This window comes from Telmatherina bonti (genome assembly GCF_933228915.1).
Source record: "Telmatherina bonti genome assembly, chromosome: 8".
NCBI classification, from domain to species: Eukaryota; Metazoa; Chordata; class Actinopteri; order Atheriniformes; family Telmatherinidae; genus Telmatherina; species Telmatherina bonti.
In genome coordinates this window covers 32942126-32964401 of record NC_136626.1, presented here as the reverse complement: position 1 = coordinate 32964401, position 22276 = coordinate 32942126, and the positions used below count along the sequence as shown (strand labels likewise).

At 41.9% G+C, this 22276-nt stretch overlaps 1 protein-coding gene across 3 annotated transcripts in view; it reads right to left on the bottom strand.

The window, feature by feature from the left end:
• Positions 1-22217, bottom strand: part of herc2 (HECT and RLD domain containing E3 ubiquitin protein ligase 2) — a 74944-nt gene extending 52727 nt beyond the window's left edge. For 2 of the 3 annotated variants that reach the window (XM_079245542.1, XM_079245543.1), the window contains exons 1-19: positions 22162-22217; positions 20623-20726; positions 19611-19704; positions 19306-19437; positions 15543-15765; positions 13511-13611; positions 9022-9163; positions 6887-6991; positions 6612-6783; positions 6281-6454; positions 4233-4421; positions 3977-4128; positions 3424-3581; positions 3209-3322; positions 1668-1919; positions 1399-1592; positions 735-935; positions 399-627; positions 195-319 (exon numbers count right to left, since the gene is read on the bottom strand). In XM_079245542.1, coding sequence (XP_079101668.1) covers positions 195-319; positions 399-627; positions 735-935; positions 1399-1592; positions 1668-1919; positions 3209-3322; positions 3424-3581; positions 3977-4128; positions 4233-4421; positions 6281-6454; positions 6612-6783; positions 6887-6991; positions 9022-9163; positions 13511-13611; positions 15543-15765; positions 19306-19437; positions 19611-19704; positions 20623-20694 — 2829 coding nt within the window. In that variant the 5' untranslated portion in view covers positions 20695-20726; positions 22162-22217. The remainder of the gene's footprint in view (positions 1-194; positions 320-398; positions 628-734; positions 936-1398; positions 1593-1667; positions 1920-3208; positions 3323-3423; positions 3582-3976; positions 4129-4232; positions 4422-6280; positions 6455-6611; positions 6784-6886; positions 6992-9021; positions 9164-13510; positions 13612-15542; positions 15766-19305; positions 19438-19610; positions 19705-20622; positions 20727-22161) is intronic. The other variant, XM_079245544.1, reaches the window with a different exon arrangement.
• Positions 22218-22276: the final 59 nt, after the last annotated feature.

The following is a 22276-nucleotide window of genomic DNA, read 5'->3' as shown; positions in this document are numbered from 1 at the left end:
ACGCCTGGTCGGGTCACCTGGAGGAGGGTTTGTCTTAAGATCCGAAACACTAACGATGTGCCCAAATTGTGCATCAGCAGATGTTTTCCTACCACAGACACCTTGAAGCCACATTTTTAAATCAGTATTTTGTTTTCTTCAGTGGACCTGATCACTTCATGTGAGAGACGTCTTCCAGCATTCAACACACTGACCTGTATCTCAGCAGTGATGGCTGCGTTTAGCGCAGACTCCAACCCTCCATCGGCCATTAAGCTGCTCACCAGCAGGTCGATCATGAACCGTCGACCGGGACTCACGCTCATCTCATTCCCAGACGCTGAAATAAAAACATAGAACCCTCTAACTTCTTTCCATCTTCTATGACGTCAGTGTCATCGGATGTTCTTTGCACCCACCGGTGTTCGGCAGCAGGGAGGACAGCGCCCTCGCTCTTTCCTCAGCTGTGGGCAGCAGCACTGACCAGCCGCTCTGCAGGACAGCTTGGGCGGCTGCTTGCACCGTATTAAGCACGCCGGCATTGCTGGCAAGCACCACCACTGTTTGTTTGAGGTTGTTGAGCAGCACACTGCCGAGCCCCAGGCCCAGCTCCTCTGGATCCACCTGGTTACTGATGGCGGCGTGCAGCTGAGAAAACACAGCAAAGCTTTAAAGCTGCAAACGGCTGTTTTAGTGTTTAGTGTTTCATTTAATCTGGAAATTTAAATACCTTTAATGTCGCCTGTGAGACTTACCTGGAGCCTGAGCAGATTGAGTGTGGCGACTACCATACACTCTTTCTCTTGTGGGGGAGGCCAGTCCGAGCTGCCGTCCATGCCCTCGCTAACCTGTCGCAGGAGCAGGTCCAGCTGCTCAAAGGTCATGGGGCAAACATCCACCACGAAGGGCACCCGCAGTCCGACAGACCACTCTGAGCAAGAGGACCAGGCGAAGCTCTGAAAACAACCAAATGTTACATGTCTTGAATCGTCCATTAAAACGATAAGTTTTTATTCAGCCTGTGGGGAAGTTTGCAGGAAAACAATCAGTCAATACAACAATCACACATAAAACAATAAATCTGCCCAGGACTAAATAACTAAAAACACTGATTAGAGCTACTTGCAGAGCAGAGCAATGGCAGCAGGGATAAAAAAAAAAAAAAAAGTACTTATATGTTAGTCCTGCATTGTGGCAGGATGTACCTCCACCCTGCCAGGAGCAGCAGGAACTCAGGAGGCGGAGGCTGGCTCTAAACCTGCCCTGCTCAGGACTGATCTGACAGAGGCCTGACTGATCGTTCATCCCCACAAGTTTCCTCCATAGTCTCACAATCCTCATCAATCTTTTTATTTTTGAGGAATGGAACCAAAAAGAGCAAATAAAAAATGTTTAATTTTAATAATATATTTTTTCTACCTGTCCTGGCCCACAGGAGATCCCCACTATGTGTTTGGAGTTGAGCCCTGGGAGGGCCTTCGGCTGCTTCTTGTTAGAAAAGAGCGTATCGAAGTGTTGTAGCTTATCATTGCTGCCCCAACTGTGCACTTCTCCATCGTCGGTGAGGACTAGGCAGTGTGTGGATCCCACCGCGACGTCCACAACCTTCTTTCCTGGATGTAAAAACAGCAAGAAGCTCTAAGCCTCTGTTTTCTTAGGGCTTCTGACGACCTGTTGTTTTAACTCACCCTGTAGACTGTCGAGCAGCTTTGGATAGCGGACGTGCTCATCGGTGCCGTGCCCGAGGCGCTGATTGTCTCCTTTCCCCCAGGTGTACACCTGCCCATCTTTAGTGAGAGCTACTGAAAACTGACTCCCGCAGCAAACCTTCACCATATTCAAGTCCTGCAGCTTCTCCACAAGCTTTGGCGTCTTGCAGCCGTCGCTGCCTCCTCGGCCCAGTTTACCATAATCTCCGTCTCCCCAGGACCACACCTGACCTGTGGACACAAAGCAGAGGAGATGAATACTTATGGCACAGTGTGCATGAATAACATTCAACCTCTTCTTTTCAAAAGGGCGATTTTTTGAAATCCTGTACATCTTCACAAAACAGAGGCTGTTTAATTATGTCTCAGAAGAAAGCGGAGACGTGTGAGGTGAATATTAAAGTGTCAGAAGTATTACGATGTCAGTAAATTCAGCCGAAACGCAGCAGAAAATGCAAACGGTTGCAAAAGAAAAGTTTCTCCTCAAAACAGAAAAGTTTCAGTGCCAACCAGAGGATGGCAGCCCATTTCATCCAGAAATAAAGTCTGGAGAGGAAATGTGTAAAAAAAAAAAGTGAGTGAGAAGTTTTCCAGATGTTTTATAGGAGGCGTTAAGCAGGTAGATATCTGAGGAAGACATCGGCTGATATTGATGATGAAACACCAAGAGAACCGGGGATAAACCCCACATTCACCTTAGAAACTAGAGCTCAGACATCAAATGGAAATAAGATAAAATATCAGGTTTTTTGCTTTGAAATTTTTAAATCAATTTTTAAAAATAAATACAAATAATCCATTTTAAATTTTTTTCATTTTTATTGTTTTTATTGATCTTTTTCCTTGTCTTTTTGGGCATTATAGCATCAGAATGATGGTCTGGCTACTGGGTTGTTTTTTCCTCACTGAAATCAAGGAAAATGACGAGCAGAAAAAGTTTTGTACTTACAAAAATCAGAAATATCAAAGAATAGTGAGAACTGCAATTTAAATCAAATCGGGACGTAAGCATATTGTCACAGCCCGGATAGAAACACTGAAGATCCAGAAAGAAGTGAAGACGAAGGCAGTTAATGATCGGAGAGAATATTTCACTATAAAACCTCCTTCATCTCCATGGAAACCAGCAGAACACATCGGAGGCACATCAGCAGAGTTTTAGAGCTGGAATGAAACTTTTCACCTTATAACAGAAAAAGTAGGACATGATTGATGATTGTGGCTGCTGGCCTCCAGAGTTTCTGTCCCACCGTGATGAGAGACATCTCTGTAACCAGCAGAGTCTCTGCTTTCATATGACTCCTTGTTTGTGTGGTTTTACTTTAAGTGGAGGAATCAGCAGAATCTTTGATTTTCATTCCCATATGGGGTTTGAACTGTTTGGATTGGACACCGAAGCTTGCTCGAGACGTTTAGCCGAGTTTCTCTGCCTGATTTGGATGCAAAGATGCGTCCTGCGCGTAACTCCTGCTACAGGAGGCCCTCATGAACCTTAAGTAAATAGGAGGTCTCATTCTAACCATTTTCCGTCACAGCAAGGGTTTGAGCGTCACCGCTTCCACATGCAACATCCACCACTTTATGTCCTTTCAAAGCGGCCACCAGCATCGGTGTTGTCTGGTCCTCACTGGAGCCTGAACGTCCAATCAGAGGAAAACTCACTTTTAGTCAGAACACAAACAAGGATGTTATCATTTAATACAAGACGGCATCCATCCGGTTCGGTGCAGCTCACCATGACCGAGTCGACCGTAGTTGCCCCGCCCCCACGTGAAGAGCTCTCCATCAGCTGTGACGGCAGCGCTGTAGGTGCTCCCGCAGGCAACGTGCACCACATGCCTCCCGGTCTGCTTCCCATTGAAGGCTGCAATCACCATGGGCTCTTCGAGGTACCTGAGATGAAGCAGAAATTACAATGACGGACCGACTGGAAAAAACCTTAAAAGATAATGTTCAAAAGCATTTTATTAACATATGGTGGGGGTGGGGGGGGGGGTTATCCGTAACCGATTTACCTCAGGCTTTCTCAGCTGAGACGTATTTTGAGTTAAAAATGCAGCCAGTGGAAGGAGTGTTGCTATTTTTGGTCTACAAGCATAAAACATTCAAATGAAAGTCCCAGACGTCGGGGATAAAGCGTGTATATTCACACCATCTGTTGCATTAATAATTCAACTTCCAACATGGAAAAAAAATATATCACAGCCTCCATATCTTAAGACAAACTGGATCTCAGAGGCTGTCTAAAGCTAAATAATTATCCGCTATGGTTTCCTCTGGTTGCTTACGTGGTGTCTCCATGTCCAAGGCGGCCCCCGTCGCCGCAGCCCCAGGAAAACACCTCCCCATTGGACGACAAGGCCAAATAGTGCTGTCCATCAGGATGAGCTGCGAGCTTCACAATCTTTCTGGAGCTCAGAACATGGATTAGCATGGGAGCCTGTGACAAAGACACGTCAGTGACTCAACGGGGAGTAACCACAGAGGCGAAAGCACCGGCTACTTGCTCGTTTCTTGTGAAAGCACTTGTGCAACAGAACTGACCAGGGTTGTGCTCTTGTAGTTCTGACTGTAAACAGCTCCAGTGCTGGACAGGATGAGGAAGCCCTTTTCTGAGCAGACGATCTGTGTCACCCCTAGACTCGACAAGGCTTTGCACTGGATGGGTCCATTAACGTTGGGGTAGAGCTTCCAACCCAACAGACCCCAGGAAATCACTTCCTGTGAGGACCCCTGAAATGTAAAGAGACACAGAGGAGGTTTAGCTATCAGTGCTTGTCATTGTGGTTGCAGTTTATCCTGTCACATACGTCCTGTGTATAATACCCATAAACACACAGTGCATGAGAGAGTCATGTCACCTGCAGACCCAACGCCACAGCAGGGATGCTGTTAAAAATGTAAATACAGGCGATCCTCGGTTTACGAATGAGTTCCATTCCTACTGCTGCAACATAACCCAAAATTCCTGCGCAAGTCAGATTTTTATCCTTAAATAACCCATATTGCACCCTTGATCACTAAATAACTATCTAAATACACATATTAAACATCATATTAATAGAGAAACGGCCCAGGCAATTAAAATTCGTCAGCCCACTGATTTGGGTCAGTGTCCTGCAGGATTTAGCCGTTTCCCTGCTTATTCCAATAAAAAAGCTTCTGCAACGGTTTGTTGTCAACGCAGCCGGGCAACATCTAAACCCTGCAGGACACTGGCCCAACAGGTCCACAGTTGACCCAAATTAACACTGAAATTAGGTAATATGCCATTGGAAATTTTGTAACTGTGTATGACTAGTTTACAGCAGTGTGGCGAGTTCAGCAGCACCCACTAAACGTTACATTCTACTGATTAAAAAACATGTTTTTGCCAGACAGTGTCGCAGTTCAGACATGACTGACTCGGTGGGACACTGGTCTGTGTTTAGCTATCAGTGTGCAATGGTCTGTAAAATCAAATATTGGGATTTTTACCGTCACGATTTTTTTTTTTTTTTTTTTTTTTTTGGTAAATTCATTTTTTGTTTTTTTTTTCAAATAAATAAAAATAATCCAATAAAATTTTTTGTCATTTTTATTGTTTTTATTGATCTTTTTACGTGTCTTCTTGAGCATTATAGCAGCAGAATGATGGTTTTGCAACTGTATTGTTTTTTCCTCATTAAAATCAAGAAAAATGACGAGTAAAAAAAAAGTTTTGAACATATTTTTTTTTTGTTCTTAGTTTACAAAAATCAGCAATATCGAATAATAATGAGAGTCTCAAATTAAATTCAATCGACACCCAAAAAAAGTCAGAATCGAATCGGAACGAAAGCTTTCCTTACCATTTATCTTCAGCTCTCCGGCCTTGTTTATTTGTTTTATTTGTTCCAGTATTATTTATGTATCAAACAGCAGCTGTTCAGCTAAAGATATTTTTCTTTTTTTCTAAATTCTCTACTCAGGTTGAAAAAAAATTCAAAAGCCTTTTTATAAAATAGTTTTCAGAAAGAAGCCTCCCAACTCCCAGTGGAAGTCCTGTAGCCTTTCACCATTTCCTCAGAGAGAGATGGAGAGTCAGAATGGAAACTATTTATTGCCTGCAGGACAGAGGGGATTTAGCTGAAATGAGACTTCTGCGTTATTTTACTTTGTTATTGTTTCCACATCTTTTCAATAAAGAACATTATTCTGAGATTGGGCCACAGTTGCATTATAAGTTCCTCTGGCTCCTTCTATTTTTGTACCAGTGTCTTTCCCAGCTTAATACTGGTCCTGTCACGGCTTTTTCTTTGTGACGTCACTCCCAGCACATTCAAGATGAGTTATCCTTCATAAAACAGCTAAATGTCTCACCGAATTATCCATAAAGTTTGCAAATGATTACATTCAGTTCTTCCATTTGAACTTCATTTTATGATGATAGTTGTATTTAAATCTGAAGAAGGCGGTTCGTATTTCACGGAGAAGATTTACAGCCAGAGAATTCAGGTGGTTTTATATAAAAACAATTGTAGTAAGAGTTGGACTATCAGCACAGAAGAGAGTAAAACTACATATAATAATCCCTTTAGAATTACCAGCTATAAAAAAAAAAGAGCCATCACCTTGTGGGAGGAGGGTGAATTGCAGTGAGGGGGGCTGCAGGGAGAAGCCAAACGGTCCAGATGAGCCATGATCACCACGGCTGTTTGTCGGAGATCAATGGCCAGCTCGTTATCTTGAGGCAAGGTCAGATAGCGCAGGAAACTCTCGTTTGGACTGAGAGGACATCCGAGGATCTACGAATTACAGCAGTCATGCATAAACACATTTAACACGGATTCTTTAGCAGGATCAACATGTTATGTTTGATCATTCTGATTCACGGCTTTGTTTTAACGCAGATGTTCCCGTTCTTAAAATGTTGGTTTAAAAGCACTTTTCTTCTTTTTTTACCTCAGCGTCCTCCTCAGGAACAGGCTCCTCCTTGCTGCTGTGGATGTTGTGAAAGCGCTGCAGGAGGGGCAGCAGAGGAGCACTGGTTCCCTGGGTGGAGCGCTCGTTGTCCATCTCCCTGGTGCCGTTTTCCCACAGACGCAGCAGCAGCAGAACAGCAGACAGCAGCTGACTGGAAAGCCGGAATAACAAAGAAAGAAAGAGAGAAAAACACAAATGTGAGCGGTAAGGAAGCAGTGCACGAGAAAAATGAGGAGTTTGGTGTGCTGGATTACCTGAGAGTGCCCCTCTGTACAGCCAGCTCCAGCAAGATGGCCAGGGCAAGGTGCTGGTCCTGAAGAGGAATGTTCCCTTTGGTGCTGGCACTGCCATGCACATCACTGGAGCCACAGGAGACAAGACGTGTCAATCAGTTCATCACTGGATTAACATAAAAGATCCCTAAAAGAACAATCCAAGCCACAGATACGCAACACGCTGCAAGTAAAAGCAGGAAAAGGAGCAAATAGTCACATCAGAGATATTCCTACAATAAATCAATTAGGGCTGGGCGATATGACCTTTTAGTAATATCCCGATATTTTTATGCCATGTCACGATATACAATATATATCTCGATGTTTACCTTAGCTTTAAATTAATGCTTTGGTGCATACAATCACATCAGTAAGAGGATTTTGTGTCTCCATTAAAACATAACTGTTCATACTGCATTAAGATATGCTGATTTTAAACATTCGTGCCAAAAGGGTGAAATTTTAATGAAACAAACTGATCAAAACCATATTTATTGAACAGTTAAAGCAGCGGCAGAAACATGTCATTTTAAAACAAAATAAAGTGACTTTGCATGATGTAATAAATGCAACGTATGAAAATAGGTGCTCTAGGGGGGTGACTTTTCAAATGATTAAATAAATTTGTGGTTCTACAATCTTTTGTGGCGACACTTTTGCGACATACTTTGCATACGACAGTTGTTTGGTCAACATCTTCTCTCCGGTATCCAAACCACCGATAGATGATGGATCCTGTACTATTTTTCTTCTATTCTTTTTTTTGCCACTGAAACAGTCCATCCCTTTGAAAAATTATTTTGAATACCATTAAAACCACATTGTATAAATCCGCTTTGTCCTGTTTTATTTAATGTTAGATTATCAAATATCAAATTTAACCAAAGGATTGTTATGTTTTGTGGAATAGCTAGCTGTATGTCCAACCCTCCTTTATCTGGGCTTGGGACTGCCACAGTGACCCAAAAGAGACACTTTGACAGTTATGAGATACAGTTATGTTTTTTTTTTTATTTGTGTAGTTTTCTTACTTTTAGTTTAGTCTTTTAGTTTTAGCTTGCTTTGGGTTGAACTATTATAAGGCTTTGCTTCATGGGTTTTTGAGTTGTCGTGTATTATTTTTACTATTTTAACTAGGTGCGCTTGCTTTAACTCTCTGTGCAAAGCGGTGCAGAGTCGAGGAGGAGGGAGAAAAACCCCGCCCACAGCTAAAAACAACTGCGTGATAACAGGATACTCGACTATGACGAATATAGACGTTTTCTATATCGCACAGGGGACTCGCCACGATATCTGGAGTATATTCGATATATCGCCCAGCCCTAAAATCAACCTTCAAAAGTAAAACATGAGTCATAGTAAACTATAAGTAGAGGTGTTATATCGTAGGTAACTCCAGATTTCATTTTGATTCAGAGAGCTCAGATCTCATTATTAAAATAATTCTCAGGATTTTTGTGCATTTTTTTTCCACATTAAAAAGGTTTTTTTTCCTCACTCTGTTGCTACGTTTATACCACTTTATACTCCACTCATTCAAGTAATCCAAACAAATTTATCTGCACCATCTTATTTACATGGAACCATAAATAAATCCAATAAATAAATTCTTTAAATTTGTTCATGTAACCTTCAAGGAAAAAGTGCAGTATTTAGGAACAACAAGCTCCTCCAAAGCGGAGCTGCTGTCACATGTTTGTAATTTCACTATAAGATTTTATTAATGCTCTAAACAACTTTCATAAGCAGTAAGTCTCGTCCAAGTCTGGTCTGTTCTCATGTTTGTAAAAAGGAACATGTTTCCGAACGCCAGTCTTCAAACCCGATGAGTGAATCTGATGATCCGTGGCAGCAGCTGCTAGGCTAGCTTCCTCTGCTCTTTGCCACTTAGACACTTTTCAGGATGGACTTCTGGTCCATCTCCCTAAAGTGTCCAGGTAGAAGTGGACTTTTAGCTTCCTGCCATAGTTCGAAGCTGCATTTCTGTCTATTATTATTTGTCAATATTTACAAATCAGATTTAAATGAGCACCTGTTACATCGAGACTAATGAATGAATGAATGAATCAGTGAATGGTGCAGCTCTTCTTATGAGTTAAATAAAAAAGACAAACCTGAGGAACTTTGTGGCCCTCTCAACAACCTCCAGCCATACAGATGACACAGTTCCCTCATCAAACAGCGTAGCTTCGGGGAGGGCCCGCAGGGCATCCAGGGACTCCTGGAGAAGTTCACTGCAAAGATCCGCATCGTCCCCTGCACCGAAGAAAACACGTCGTTTTATTGGAGTGCAGAGTCGCTTCCCATCAATCCCATAATTTGCTCATTTCAGCTGCAGTAAATAATGTTTAATATTTTATATAATTTTGTCTTTAATGAAATAAATTCCATCTTAGTCTCCCTTTGTCCTCCTTTCAGCACTATCTGACAGAAAAAGAGGCTTTTGTGGTTTTTTTCTCCACATCAGGAGCAGATTCTTGGCAAAGCAGGAAAACATTTTCATGATCTCCACTGATCTATAATCTAACCTGCAAATAATCATCGTGAACGGCCTCATACGCAGCCCTCAGGGCTAAATCAGAAATGAAATTGTGGGGGACACTTTTACTGGCGCTTTTTAAGCTAGTCTGAAGGGCTGTTTAGGTGACAGTTCTCAGGTCGTCTGGCAAAGGGAGTGAGTTATGGGACAACAGCTAGGAAATATCGGTGTGTAACCGAACAAGAGCGATGAAACTCAATATACTGCACAGAGCACATGCTGCCCCAATCTGTCTCCGAATCCAGAAAGGACGCGTCTCCGTTAAAACTAAAACTGCTGATCTTCCTCACCGTTTCTGTTCTCGTGAGGAAAGATAAAAAAATATTGGAACGATCTTACCCTGGAAATGCAAGATTTTGCAGAAGGATCTTGAACGCAATCCAGTTTTTCTTCTCGTATCTTCTGCACTACAAAACTAAAACCATTTCTTGAATATATGAATGTAAACGTCTCTGTTTTAATAAGAGCTTTTCTATAAAAACTTCCTTTTATCTTTTTTATTTATTTATTATGATTCATCTAATCCTCTTCCAGGGTCCCATTGCACCTCATTTTGTAACAAACCTGCCATATTCTGCTTGTTTTATCTGTGTCTGATGTTTTTACTACTCCAGCTCCATTTTGTTTGTCTGTCTTTTGGAGAATTTTTGCTTTTTGTCTTGTATGTATGCTTATTAATAAAAATTAAAAAAAAAAAAAAAAAAAAAAGATTGTGTCTGTGTTTATTCAGCAGGAGGCGGGTGAGAGAACCTGCTGCTGTACTGTTGTTTCCTAACAGCGTATTCCAGGAACACAGCTAAAACGAGGATGAGAAGCTTAACTGTCCGTGTATTTCTCATGTTACAGGAAGGAGAGGCCAGCACTTTGTTCCCACCCAGTCCCTGTGGACAAGCAGCTCTCAGCTTCACATCAGCGCATAAAACAACAGCTTCTCTGGATGTAAAACCAACAACAAAGGAAGTGAATGAATAACTGATTTATGTCATGTTGGTCCAGCTGTGTGTGTGTTTTAAAAAATCCCGAGAAGCAGAGCTTAGAAAAAACACAACAACACACAACAATGTTACTGTTGAAGAACTTTCCATACAGTCTGTATAAACTGACAAGTGTTCATTGTGCATTATTGTGAATAAAAAGATGATGACTCGTTGATTCACTTCTGTCTCAGCAATAATAAAGCCGCAGAGCCAACAGACTGTCTGCTGGCGTTTCTTTTCCGTTCATGCAGAGAATGAGATGATTCCGGGTCATTGTATTTCACTCGTGAACACCTGAAGAAAACAAAAATATTTAGACACGCCGAAGAAAGTTCATAAAAACTCAGTGGTCACCTGATCAAACGCATGTTAACAAATCAGCCAATCACACAGCAGCAACACAACGCATCTAGTCATGTAGACATGATGAACACGACTCGAAGTTCCAACTGAGCATCAGAACAAGGAAGAAAAGAGATTTTAGTGCACTTGAATAAAGCATGGTTGTTGGTCTGAGTGTTTACTGGGAATTACTTTGGTCCCCTTAGTACCAGTATGACATGGTTTAACCACCACAGCCTATCTGGGTATTACTGTTGACCATGTCCATCACATTATGAGCACAGTGGAGATTCTTCTGGTGGAACGGGAGATTCTCATGGTGATGAGGTGGAACGGGAGGTTCTCATGGTGATGTGGTGGAACGGGAGATTCTCATGGTGATGAGGTGGAACGGGAGATTCTCATGGTGATGTGGTGGAACGGGAGGTTCTCATCAGGATGTGGTGGAACGGGAGGTTCTCATCAGGATGTGGTGGAACGGGAGGTTCTCATCAGGATGTGGTGGAACGGGAGGTTCTCATGGTGATGTGGTGGAACGGGAGGTTCTCATGGTGATGAGGTGGAACGGGAGGTTCTCATCAAGATGTGGTGGAACGGGAGATTCTCATGGTGATGAGGTGGAACGGGAGGTTCTCATGGTGATGAGGTGGAACGGGAGATTCTCATGGTGATATGGTGGAACGGGAGGTTCTCATCATGATGTGGTGGAACGGGAGATTCTCATGGTGATGAGGTGGAACGGGAGATTCTCATGGTGATGAGGTGGAACGGGAGGTTCTCATGGTGATGTGGTGGAACGGGAGGTTCTCATGGTGATGTGGTGGAACGGGAGGTTCTCATGGTGATGTGGTGGAACGGGAGGTTCTCATCAGGATGTGGTGGAACGGGAGGTTCTCATGGTGATGTGGTGGAACGGGAGGTTCTCATGGTGATGTGGTGGAACGGGAGGTTCTCATGGTGATGTGGTGGAACGGGAGGTTCTCATGGTGATGTGGTGGAACGGGAGGTTCTCATGGTGATGTGGTGGAACGGGAGGTTCTCATGGTGATGTGGTGGAACGGGAGGTTCTCATGGTGATGTGGTGGAACGGGAGGTTCTCATGATGATGTACAGTAACTATGTGATGCTCCATGTTAATATGAAGCAGAATCTCTGAGGAATGTTTCCACCACCTTGTTGAATCCATCACACCAAGCGTTGAGGCAGTTCTGATGGAACAAGGGGTCCAACCCAGTTAGCTGGACCAGTGAGTGTATTTTTCTGTGGAAATTCATCTAATTTACAACCGTTTAGTAGCTGATACTGTAGCTTTTATTGCTCCTCATGACATTAGTGACATTCGAAGTGGCACTGATGGAGTGAGGAAAGTAAGGTAACATTTGTTCAGCTTGAGATAGAGTCTAAATGCAGATTTCAGGATTTATAGGGAATTAGTAACTGGAGATGCAGAAGCAAAGCTAATGGTGGGCTACGGTACAACTGCAGTCCTTTAGGGCTAAAATCAAGCAAGCCAGACTATCTCACTGTAGCAGCGTAGAGTCAGGGGACTCACTCGCAGACAAGTAAAAAGATCAATGAAAACAATAAAAATGAAGAAAAAATTTAATAAATTATTTTTATTTATTTGGAAAAAAAAATTTTTTTTGTTTAAAAAAAAAAAAAATTAAAATTGTAAAGTAAAGAATCCCAATATTTGATTTTTTGATTTGATTTTCCCACACCTTTCACATGGCGTTATTGGCAACTCGCTGTTGCTTTTTGAACATAATCTTAGAAGAAACGAACTCCTGCTATGTCTATATGCCATCTTGAATGTTTTAAAGAATATGTGATGACGCAAGGCAAGAGTCTCCTCAGATCAACCAATCAAAGTGGCCGGTTTGTTTCAAACCAATGAGAATCTCTGTGAAGAGGAGGGACTCCAGACTGAGTCGCTCTATATTGAATATGTAGAACACTCCAGTCTGGCGTGTCGGGCTGTAAAACCACTGAAGGACAGAATAATGTACACCACATGAGAAAGTAGCAGCTTCTGTGTATTTCCGAATGACCTGAAGAGCTAAACTCTCTGCTCTAAAAGCAAAAACAGCTGAATGAAATGAAATCAGAAATCATGCTGACGGGAGCGCCTTATTACCAGCTGATCAAAATATAAAAACAGCGGCCGAAACATTTGCACACCGACCATCGATCCAACTTACAAGCATTTAGCAGAGAGCTGCTATGAGTAAACACACTTAAACAGTTTCTTATCTGGACAAATAATCCAAGTATTTGTGAAGTCATTTTCTACATTTTCATTAAAATCACATGAGTTCTGATTTATCAATGATAAATATTTTGCTTCCTAATGACAGGAGTGATAATACCCTGATAATTCTGACTTCAGCTGCTTCAGCTCCCGTTTCCAACCATTTTCTATGTTTGACACATTCTTATCCAAAACAAGTATGATTGGCCTTTGACCCCATGCTGTTATCTTTTATCACCCACAGCCCTTCATCGCACACAGGCTTCTAAATGCTGAGGACAGGAACCTCGCATTGCCAAACATGTTGAGTTGTTTACGCAGAGTAGCTTGTTTACGCAGAGTAGCTTGTTTACGCAGAGTAGCTTGTTTACGCAGAGTAGCTTGTGACACAGTGAAACTTGTTCATCAGCAGCTGCTAAGAAAAGCTCCATCAACATGACAGCAGCCGTCATCACCAGAGCACCTCGACAACCAGCATCCGGGATCGTTCTTACCTGACCTCCACGCCCGACGCAGGAAAGCAAAGGCAAAGGATAGCGCCGCCCTGGAGCCGACTCTGGCCAAACCTTCGACATCTTTACTGGCTGGACGAGAACTGAAAGGCAACACAGAGGTCAACTTTTTAGCCTTTTTAGCATCTACCATCTGTAACCTGAGGTAACTGTTAGTAGTTACCTGTTGGCATCGCTGTAGTGTGTCAGCCGTATTGTTATCCAACATGTACATGTCACGCTTAGCAGCTTATTCATTTCACTTAAACTTTACACTATTTTATAAAAACAGTTTGAAGTAAAAGAAAAATGTTTTCAGTAAATTAGAGACATAGATGACAGAAATGGCAAATCTGATCAATTACAAACAGATAAATTGAACAAATTTGTGGCTGTTTTTGTATCGTATGTAAAACCGGCGGTGAGTTTTCAACACTTGCTTCAAGTTTTCTTTTCAGCCAGTGCTGGGTGGTACAACAGTTCATACTGGTTTCATTTTTATGTGGATCATTTATGTCATACCAGTGACACCAGTTTAAAGAACGCTGGGAGGGTCATACAGTGGAGAAACGGTTTCAGTGGGACCTTTTCCACTGTGACACCACTAAACATGCATCAGAGCAACTTGTTACTGGGACTGAGGGCTGGAAATGGATGGACAAAGTTAGGAGAGTGAAGCTGTGGCAAACGTTGAAGTTCAGGAGGAGAAAACAGAAAAAAAAAAGAGACATCTGTTGTCTGGAAATACTTTGGTTTTAAAAAGGTCAGACATGGATCAAACAGCTGTTTACTGGGAATGCTGCTGAAATAAAGCTGTCGTAATTCGCTGCACCATCGTAGCCACAAACACGGAGATGATCCTGACAAAAGAAAAGAGCAAACTGAGATAAACACTGTTGTAATCCCTGAATACGGTTCTACTGACCTCTAAGAAGGACGACGGATACAAGGTTGGGATCAAGACTCTGGGAATTAAAATGGTTTTGTACATTTTTCATGAGAATATAAAGACTGTTCTCATCCAACTGACTGCAGTAATGATGCTAAAACCGTGTGGGAAGTGTGGTTAAAACCCAGTTAAGTATGGAATTAAAAAAAGATATAAATAATTTACGATAAAAACTATTTTCTACACCGCTTAGTACGATTCATTGTCGCGGGTAAGCTGGAGCCTATCCCAGTCATTAACAGGCAGGGTACACCACCACCGCCGTGCCGCTAACCACCGCGCCGCCGTGCCGCTAACCACCGCGCCGCCGTGCCGCTAACCACCGCGCCGCCGTGCCGCTAACCACCGCGCCGCCGTGCCGCTAACCACCACGCCGCCGTGCCGCTAACCACCACGCCGCCGTGCCGCTAACCACCACGCCGCCGTGCCGCTAACCACCACGCCGCCGTGCCGACCTCTACCTGAAATCTGGAATCTTGGAAAATATGGCGATACATTTGGTCATACTGGCCAGCAGCAGCTTCAGCAAAGAGCAACAAGAGTTATGTGGAGTGACATTTACTTTACAGGAGGACACAAACACAACCTTTCACTTCTCCTTACATTTTATATTGAGACGAAAGTGTATACTGTAAAAATAAACCTGATTCTAACTATGAGACAGTTAACGTCCAGATTTAACCACAAAAACAGGATCTTTTTTTTTTTTTTTTTTTAAATTATCCATGAAACAAGAAGCTACAACTATGTGTTACGTATCTGTGCCTACGAGGTGCAAATGAAACCGTCGGAGGGTTATACAGCCTACAGAACACCAAGCTGCAGTCAGTGTGTGTGTGTCTAAATACAACAATAAAAACTGTAGTCTTTTGTCTGATCAGTGCAGAAAATATTCCATTCCAGCAACATCTCACTCACTCCTCACTTCCTGTAACTTTGTGTGTTTAAACATCAGGTCTCAATGGGCCACATCTTCACATGTGGATGAAAAAGGAACATGTATCTGCAGCTGATGGACGCTGTGAGACGGTATGGAAATGGTCTGGGAGAACTTGCACAGTTGGGTAATCCAAGCAATTTTTTTACCTCTTATTGTCAGCAGCAGGCAGAGGTGGGCTGGGGGGCGTCTTCCAGCGGACCTTGTACTTCTCCTCCATCATGCTGTGGCTGAGAGAGATGAGGTAGCGCTCCAGGATAACCAGGCGCTGGCGGAGGCGCTGGGCGGAAAGGGTGCTCTTCGCCATCTGAACCGAGAGCTTCTGCTGGTCATCCACGAGGACCATCAGACAGTCTTTCAACTCCATCTCATCTAAGCACGTTAAAAAGGACCAAAACAAAACTTCATTATAAAACTGTATGTTAGAAATTATATAACAGTGAAGGTCTGCACAAAATGAGCTGCTCTCTTCTTACACCTGCATTAAAAAGCTCATTAAGGCTGCATTCACATCAGGATAGTCGGCTGGACCCGGTCCGATTGGGGGCTTGGTCCAGTGGTAGGGGATGTATTCATGCAGAACAAGATCTGTTGTGATCTTGATCTGCATGAACAATTTCTGTCAAACTCTGTTGTGAGTTAAACATGGAGACGAAACTATGGCTGTTTTGAGTTTTTATTGTGTCTTATACAAGTATCCTGCAGAAATACACAACAATGGACGCAGTATGAACAAGACGAGGCAGAGGACTCTTAACGCCATCGCTATGTATTTACCCACAATGCAATGCTACGCCAAATGAAGAAAGTGACTTTATTTGTAGTCCGATTCCTGTATTTGGTCCGCTTGAAACAGGCCGAGACCTACGTTTATAGGCGGACCGAGTCCGTTCCTTTGGTCTGAATCAGAGTTAGTCTGGCGGGTTCACATTTCCCCAAACGAAGCGACTTTCCAGGCAAACAGACTCTGATTCAGATCAGAAAGGCTGATCCGAATGTGCCCTCAGTTTAAATCTACCACCAAGCTGGTAAAATGTTGTTTGCATGTGGAAAACTTCAAAGAATGCAGAAAATGTCACCAGAAAAGCATCATGGTTCATTTTCTGCATTTTTAGGAATTAGAAATGACGGGTTTTCCCTCCTATTAGTAAACAGTGTCTGAGGCAAGGACGTAAAGAAAATGCAATAACACAAAGGCTTTTAGAACTGTGAAAATAAAAACTTTTGACCCAGATTAAACTATGAGTCCTCCAGATAAACATGACAAATATTTCACACATTCTGACATCCTGGAGTGGAAAAATTAATCTATTCATATATGAAAGAAACAATCACTTCACTTTTCAGAGTTGGATTTCATGATGGAGTCTTGTGACATTTAAGCTCATTACTTTAAGCTCGACTGATTCTCATGATGGAGAAAAACTTTATAAATCTTCAGACTCAAAAATGTGCTTTTGTGGCTTTCATCACAAGCAGCCCTTTGTTCTGATGTGGTTAAACAGAAATTTCTGTGTGGATGCAGCAGCGCTGCAGGGAAGACATGATGAGCCAAAATAGCATGTCTGAAATCCACTTAAGCGTTCTGTAAGGCAGACTGGCCCGAGGTTGTACGAGCTCCTCTACAGTCATCTGCGCTCCGCTGTCGGAACATATATGCATCCTGGTCACATCATTTCTTTCACCCGAGACTAAATCATGCTAAGAAAACATCTGAATGATTAAATCTGGTTAAAAAGGGGATAAATAGGTCCTCTGTATGGAGTAAAGCTGTCATGTAGGAACCAGTAGGGTTGAACGACCGACCATTTAAGCCAAAATCTTAAATCAAAATAATAAAAATGACAAAGGAGCAGAATTATTTTTCATCTTCCAGGTGCCTGAAGCAGATCTCAGAGCTGCAGCGTCGACAGCTTCACAAATCCAAACGCTTCGGTCAGAATTCCTGTTTTTCTTGCGTGACGCGATTTAAACATCATGTGACGGCGACACTCAGGAATGAAGCCATGTTTGTTTTCAAACCTCACCGTGGTCTCATTTTCTGTAACTGACACAATGTGACAAGCAAAGATGACAGTAAAGTGTCCAACTTCCTGATGACATGAAAAAAGGCGGTTTTACTGAGCTGAGTCTCCCTAAATCAGTGTTTCTCAGTTCCGGTCCTCAGGCCCCCCCGCCCTGCATGTTTTATAGGCAGCTCTACTTTAACACACCTGAACGAAATAAAGGTTCGTTAACAAACTGCAAAGAACTTGATGAGGAAGTTCAATAATCTGACTCAGGTGCTTTGGAGGAGGATCATGTCTAAACATGCAGTGTGTGTGTGTGTGTGGGGGGGGGGGCTGAGGACTGGATTTGAGAAACACCGCCCTACATATTCAAGAAGTTCAGCTCTCATATTTTATCGATATGAGAGCTGAACTCTCATATCGATAGGTGTATAAAACCTTGTAGGTTTTATGAAAATGTATAAAACCTACAAGGAAACTGGATCCGTTTTGAAGCGACTCAGAAATGACTACGATGGCGGTAAATTCAGCTTGTTCCGCTGCATCTCTGATGGACATGAACTTTTCAGCCTGTGTTTTCATCTTCACCTTACATAGAGCTTAAAAACATGACTTGTGTCTGATATTCAGGTGTGTGAAACCACACTGTCCTGCATGGATCCTCCACCTGTAAGCCGGAGTGTGTGCATCGGAATGAAACTCAGAAGTGTAAATCAGAAATCGCGTAGGGAGAAACTTCATGCTGTGTAAGATGACCAACATCAGACTGTTTTGTTTTTACTACAAGGACAAAGTATAAACCTGTTGTAGAGGACATGCAACCTTCAGGCTCCGGTGTTTTGGCCGTAGGCTGCATGCTGAAGCCGGTCCCTGTTAGACTATAGGGCAGTTCATACTTAGATGTCATCTCGTGGTAAATCCTCCATCTCATGTAAAAAAAAATTATATTTCTGCATGAAGACTGAAAAGAAGATGGAATTTAAAAAAAAAAAAAAAAGACTAAATCAAATATGTGTCCAAAAAAGTGCAATAAGATTAAAATGACTCAGGTTTAGGTGTGCTTTAGTTTATTTTTATTATTGGTTTTATTTACTCTTTATTATTTAGTTTGTTTTAATTCTACATTTCTTGTATGACCTGTTGTTTTATTGTGTTATTTATTTGCATTTGAACAGTTTTATTCTGTTTTTATTTTGGCTGATTGCGTAGAGCACTTTGTTTCAGCTCTGGTTGTTTTAAAGGGCTTTATAAGTTGATGTGTAGGATGTTTGAGATTTCTGACCACAAACTGGGAAAGCAGGAAGTATGCCGTTTGAACTTTAAGCATCAATGACGAGAGCGATGATCCCTGTAGTTCCACTCACTGGACCGTCAGACAGGAGGGATTTCTGACTTCAGTTTACTTATAATTCACTTTAAACAACAACAAACAGACAAGTATCTCCTAACAAATCCTGTTTGTAATGGACATGTAGATCTGACCAGCGTACCCCTCCACCCAATGCTTATCTCTCCCAAACATAACTCTGTTCCACCCAGTTCCTGGAGTAAACACAACCTGGGTGAGCAAACGTCCTCGCTCTGAACTACAGATTACACCCTGTGGGGTAAAAATAACCCCTCGGACCTGCAAAGCGCCAGTTGTCATTTCAAAGTTTCCACAACTCACGTGCCAGCAAAACATGCGCACATCAGCAGGGCCTGAACTGAAAACCAGCTCGGCAGGACATGTGGTGAAACGGCAAGCGGTGTTGCGTCTGGTCGACATTTAGGTGTTGGGAAACCATCTGGAGTCAGCGTGGTATTAATTACCAAGCGACAAGAGGCGCAGCAGCATGGAAGTAGGTTACAGGAATAAATTACAGACCGCCACACTTTGACTTCATTCTGAAAACATCCTCACCTGGCTGCCGTCCCCAGTCCCACGTCTCGATGATGGATTGATGGACAGACGCCGACGTTTCTTCCTCCTCTTTCTTCTCTTTATCATTGGGCTCATCCTTCTTCTGCGTCCCAAAACAGTCAGTGCAGTCTTCTGAAAAAAGAGGGGAAAAGGGACTTTAAGCAAAGCTACATCATCACATCAACACACCTGTGTCCTGTTTCCAGTACCATCCCCAGACTGGGTTTAACAATGCGACATGTTGTCGTAACCACGTGTAAATCTGTCAGACACATAAGTGAGCGTATACTGGGAGGGAGTCATACCTGGGTGAGTAGATTCTTCTCCGCTGAATGTTATCTCTTCATCTTTTACCATTTCATTCCACATCTCGCTCAGACCCTCGGGAGAGAATGCCCTCTACCAAAAATAAAATAAAAAGCCCATTTTGTGATATTTGAATCCTTTCCTCCATATTTTCAATTATCGTCTGCACACACAAGTCCTTTCATCATCTTACAAACAGATAGATACCTCTGGTTCAGTTCTCACGGCTCAAGGGAACAAAAATAGATTCTTTGTCTCTGAATTTCTGCTTAATGGCGTCAGCTTTCACAGACACTTGCTTTCATGGATCTTATGTGTAAAAAGGGAAACGCATTTAAACTCACACACGCCATCAACCACACACAATGTCCTCTGCACTGAAAGCAGAACGAACAACAGGAAAACTTGACACCATTCCAAAATTTAAGCCCTCAATTAAGGTCGCACTCCGACTTTCAAGTTCAGATTGACTCCAGACAGGCAGCTATTTGTGTAGTTGAGGGATCATAACTTACTCAGCAACCTATTATCTGTGTGAAGCCACCTTCACTCATTCTGAAGAACTGCATTATTCCTATTATTATTATGAACACCAGTTTGTGTCCGCAACTCAAATCTTTTTATGAGTTACATTTCTTTCCATATAATCTGTGAAAAACAATAATCATGTAAATATGATGCTGCAGACCTGTCTTACATAATCAGGTGTGTCACATGAAGGTCACATAAAGGTCCTGAGCGCTTTCTGAGTTTTAATATTTATGAATATTTTAACTTAAACTAGTTCATACATGATAACAAATGTGTGTCATGTAATATGTTATTACTTTTGTTCTGCCCTACAATAAATTTTTATGTAAGCCAACAAATGTTTTAGTCCACAAATTAGTCCACTTTCCAACTCCTACCCATCAGATGTGACTGGATTCCCAAAATATTATGCTGTCACCATAATGGTGTAAAAGTCAGTTAAATGTGCATTTGGCCTGATAGTCTATAATGTTTACTCACCTGTAAGTCTATCTTCAGCCATTTGTCATGAAATCTCAGCTGGGCATCCAGGGTAAAAGATGGAGAAGGCATCTTTCCCTCTCCTGGCTGCAAACGCAGCCAACCTGCAAGGCAGATTGGAAGAGCTGTGTTATAATACAAGGCAAACAGACAACGTCCAAGTAAGATGCTGTGCAGGCTTTGGATGCTTTCCTCCTGCAACACACCGGATTCACATAAAACTGATCTCCACAGTGCTGTCAAGTTCTGCTCAAGTCTGTTAATGAACCATTCATTTGAATCAGGTATGTTGCTGCAGGAACTGTTTAAATCCCTGTAAGATATCAGCCCACAGGAACGTAATTTATGTATGACCTCTTGGCCCACAAATGTAATAATAATAATAATAATTAGGGGTGGGAAAATTGAATTGAAAAATCAAACATCTGGATTTTTTTTTAAACTTCACAATAAAAATAATCCATTATAAAAAATTTTTTGTCATTTTTATTGTTTTTATTGATCTTTTTACTTGTCTTCTTGGGCATTATAGCAGCAGAATGATGATCTGGCTACTGGGTTGTTTTTTCCTAAATGAAATCAAGAAAAATGAAGAGAAAAAAAAAAAGTTTTATACATTTTGTTTTTAAATCTACAAAATCAGCAATATCAAAGAATTATGAGAATCGCAATTTAAATCGAATCAGCAACCAAAAAAATCAGAATCGAATCAGGACAAAATAATATATAGTCACAGTCCTAATAAGAATAACAATAATATGTGACAGGGGAGGTGGAAGATTGTAAAGCTCTTCTACATGCTTGTTATTAATCACTAGTCATGTTACAGACTGTAATACTCCATCCTAGCAAAACATAAACTTAGCTTCAAAAATAGTAAGCAAATAAAGGAGGTTTACTATTAATTATTAAACTAATTACATATGTCCTGCACAAACCAGCATTCACTGACAGGTAAACGGAACAATACTGGAAAGTTTAGGTAGCTGATAAATGGTGCTTTGCAAAACAATGATCCAGAAATACCTTTAAACCAAATGCCTTGCATTCGCTAAAAACAATAATTTTCTTATGTAGAGAACGGTTGAAACTCTGTTATGGGATGTAAGCTATACCACACTTTAACTAAGGTATCTAACGCCAGAGGTGTTTCAGTGCAACATTAAGCACTGAAATAAATACTCTGCCATTTAAATGCTAGCATTTGCTAATTTCTATTTAACCTTGATTCGTTCTGCAAGGATGTAAGATAACAGCCAGCACGTTGTGGGGTAATAACAGCCTGACACAGCATCATTAAGCCCACAGGACAACATGCACATCTTGGTACATTAGCATTGGCTTGGTTGTGGAGCTAGCTAGCTCCCCTGCTAAACAGTTAGCACGTTAGCTAACCAAAGCTAAACTAGCTTTCATCTTAGAGTCAACGAGGAAGACGCTTCGAGGACATGACACAAAATAAAATAAAATGCAACGTTACGGGGATTTTAGAGACAAAGCTATCAACACGTTCAATTTGAGAACAAATTTGTAAATTACCTGCGGTCTCTTCTCAAGCTATTCTCGTCCCCTCAGCTGCTTTGCGGCATTAACAAGACATGCATAATGAGTGTGATTGACAGGTCGTAGGCATGGAAACAAATTACGTAGTCGT